The sequence below is a fragment of the Ips typographus genome, linkage group LG15 (genome assembly GCF_016097725.1).
Source record: "Ips typographus isolate SLU linkage group LG15, UJ_Ityp_2.0, whole genome shotgun sequence".
Lineage (NCBI taxonomy): Eukaryota > Metazoa > Arthropoda > Insecta > Coleoptera > Curculionidae > Ips > Ips typographus.
In genome coordinates this window covers 1056103-1059645 of record NC_138436.1, presented here as the reverse complement: position 1 = coordinate 1059645, position 3543 = coordinate 1056103, and the positions used below count along the sequence as shown (strand labels likewise).

The 3543-nt window shown below is 32.8% G+C and overlaps 1 protein-coding gene across 2 annotated transcripts; it reads right to left on the bottom strand.

Annotated features, from left to right (window-relative positions):
* Positions 1-1038: 1038 nt before the first annotated feature.
* On the bottom strand, positions 1039-2650 carry LOC145738299 (uncharacterized). Of its 2 annotated transcripts, none has more exons than XR_014180694.1 (3): positions 2435-2650; positions 2227-2372; positions 1039-2141 (listed from the first exon to the last, which is right to left on the bottom strand). XR_014180694.1 is itself a non-coding variant. In XM_081993112.1 (3 exons), exons 2-3 carry the CDS (start codon positions 1987-1989, stop codon positions 1447-1449), a joined length of 396 nt encoding a protein of 131 aa, XP_081849238.1. In that variant the 5' UTR covers positions 1990-2372; positions 2435-2650; the 3' UTR covers positions 1039-1446. The 2 variants fall into 2 exon arrangements, 1 of the variants encoding a protein (XP_081849238.1); XM_081993112.1 differs by having other exon boundaries at positions 1039-1761; positions 1909-2372.
* Between the last annotated feature and the right edge of the window lie 893 nt (positions 2651-3543).

Sequence of the window (3543 nt, the reverse complement as noted above, 5' to 3'; positions counted from 1 at the left end):
ATTGCGTCATTCTATATGTACCAAAAGAAACCATGTCAGAGGTAACCATATATAATTTAACTTTATGACAACGATTTACTAACCAGGAACTTACTTCCGCCTTAAGCAGACAGAAAGATTAATCAAGCGGTATAATCCCTGGGCACAAATTGTACATTGCAGAACAAACCACCACAATGCGATCTATCAAGGCAAATTCATTATCTCCTTTTTTTAACGCAATCAATGGGAAAATGCCACATAATATTTTAAACTTCCTCCTTAATAATCCAATCACTCTCTCGACATGAATCCTTACACTTGCTAATTTTCGAGTTGTTTCTATTTCAACTGCACCTAACTGTATTTTACCTCTTAAAAATGATGGGTACTGCACCTCTGCACAATAGATCCTTACAGAATCAGAAATTGAAAAACCTCTATCTGCTAATACCAAGTCACCTGGCTGCAAGTTATTTAAAAAGGTGGAATTCTCTGCTATGAATTTATCGCTAGCACGTCCACCATAAGCATTTGAGATAAACATAATAACTCCTTGGGGTGATATTCCAATCAAAAATTTAACTGTATGATGATGTTTATAGTTAGACCAAGTTCTGGCTGCAGCTTCCAGATTGGAAGGTTTCTCTATAAATAATTCAAAACAGTCGATGATTACTGTTGTTCTATTGCCAAATACATTTTTAAAACAAGATGGCATGTTAACTTGTAAATTTTCTCTTTCAGGCCACACAACTAAATTTTTAAATCTGCAATATAACACATGAATTGTGTTATCAAATATGCGAGCTGCTGTAGTTCTATGACAAAGAAATCTGTTTCCTAAATCTGTAAATTGGAGATTGAGTCTCAATTTCATTAAAGTGAGAATTAATTGTTGAAATTTGGATAATTTAGAATTTGGGATTAAATACAGCTCTATTATTTTTTTTTCTTTGTTTATTGGGTCTTCTGTCTCACACAAAAAAGGTTTGTTGGGAAAATGGAATTTCGCACTATTTTCAACTAAGTTGAAAATAACATTAACCTAGTCGTCCCAACACAAGACCACTGACTTAGGCTCGGTCTTGTTACCTAAAAACGCTGACGTTTCGGTGGAAAATCTACCACCGTCTTCAGAGAATCTAAAAAAGAAAGAACACAACGGCAGAACACAGAAAACAACAACTTAATAAATATTAAACCTGATAATGTTCAATTTGGAACTCTGAGAAGGGTTTTGTCAATAAAAATTGACATAAATTTTGACTTTTGTCATTCCAATAGGAAAGATTATCTATTGTTGTAGTGAAAGGTGGGTTTTATAATGAAAACAAAATTACAAGAAATTTCAGTTTCGTTTGATATGACCAAGTGTTATCTCCTCCTCTAGAATATTTAACCAAGTTTGGTCAATATTAATAGAGGATGTAGCAACACAGGAGTTATGGTTATTGGTATGGTTTTCTACAGCTCTATTAGTTGCAAAACATTATCTAAATATTTTATTTCAGGAAACCCAGTATAATATAAAACTGCCTTCCTATCATTCCTAAAATAGTTTTCATCTAAACTAAGTTTATGTATTTTTTCTCTTAAAGTGTATATTTCCTTGTTTGCATGTTGCAAAGCTACTTCCAAGTCTTCTTTAGTAACTTCTTTGTCACCACCATTTCCAGTTTGTGTCACCTCCACAACATCAGCTTGTCCAGCTAAAACTTCTTCAAGCAAATTTTGCTGATCCACTTCAGTTTGTTGTGTTTCATTTGGAATTCTAGATTGCTATAATCATTTAATAATGTTATATAAACTACCTGTACTGCAAAAAAAAACCTTCAAGCTCTACAAAAAAAAAAAAAATGCAATTCTTGCAAGTTTAAATAAAAATAAAATCTCTGCATATAAAATTATGCCTGTTTCGTATCGTACCCTTTTTACTCTCTCCTGTAGCCTCTTAAACCTTTCCAAACCTTTTGACTGGGCTATCTTTGCTAGAGAAGTGTACCCCATATGTTTCGTTGGCACCCAATCAGGATTTCTTTGGTCATACAAATCAGCTGGTTTTCCTTTAATTTACATTAATTACATGTTTTTTAATAGGGTATTTACCTACATGCTTAACATTCATTGTTTTATGTAGTTATGTACCTATACAAAAAAATCTGCAAAATTTATTAGATAAAAGAATGATGATATTTGAAATGATATTAATTTTCGACTGGATATTTATAAAAACAAAATAATTACCTGTTATAAAGTGTTTTGAACACACTCTTGCATATTTGATTTTACTCTCTGTAAAATCATCCCTTTTGATTGCCATAATCTATGCTTGTCTACGACGTTGAGCTATTTCATTGACTTTTCTGTTGGCTCCTATCGCAGACGGTATTCTAAAAGGTTCTTTTGAGTTATGTATGAAGTTCTCAAGTGTTCTGAAGATCCATAGTTTTACCTAAAAAATTGAACTCCTACATCCCGCGCAGCATTACTTCCACAGTTCACTACCGAACAGAACGATGGCATTGCGGCTAAAATGTTATGTGGGTACCTATATGAGTTTGCTTTGTATACAGATATTTTTACGTCGATAAAACCTCTAAAACTAAATTTTAATCGCTTATTTCCAGAATATTAGAAGTGAAACATTAGTAATTATATGGCTCTCTTGGTTATGCTTTTCCCTCAGGGTTATCAGCTGATCGTCATCTGTCAAACGGTTCACCACGTCAATTATTTTAAGCTGCATGCTGCAAGGCAATTTTTTGACATAACAACACAAAGACAACAAAAGCTAAAGCATAGTGACTAGTGACAGCTGACAAGTCGGAATTGTAAGGCGTATTTTGACGGCAATATTAACCTGAGTTTTAAGTCGTAGTAATATAGGCCGTCTTTTTTCTTCGTGTGACGTCACAGTGGGTGCTCGGGTGCCATATATTTGTTGTTGTTTATGTTTATTTAGCAAAATCGCTACTACTACAAATTACTTTACATACGTTAACTTTACTTAAGTATAATAACCCATCCAAATTAAATAAATCCACAAAAAACAACTATAATTAAATGATTTATCTATGTACATTTGAATAATAATCTCTTAAAGATTTTTAAAATATCGTTAGAACGTATTATACAGGGTAATTCAAATTCGACCCTCACCATTGGGATCTCGGAAACTATAGGAGATACGAGAAAGTTTAAATTGGGGCAAAGTTGCGCAATGTAAAGCTCAACCAAATGCAGTTTTAAAAATTTCGATTTTCCGAGTACTTCCGAAGATATCCGAAAAAAACTAAAAATTTGATTTTTTGTTTTTATTTACTTCTAATCTTATTTGAAGAGATATTCCAAAACTAAAAGCACCTTTTCATTGCCACTTTTTCTCAGCTATTCGATGTTGGATTCAAATTTGCCACACGACGTTTCGTTTTTTGGCAGCCATCATCAACTTTCTTTTTTCTTATGGGCGCCATATTGGATTTTTAGCCCACCAAATAGTACGTTTTATTCTGATTTTAGTTATGTTTAATAACTTATGATTTGCTTCATAAATAACAAAAT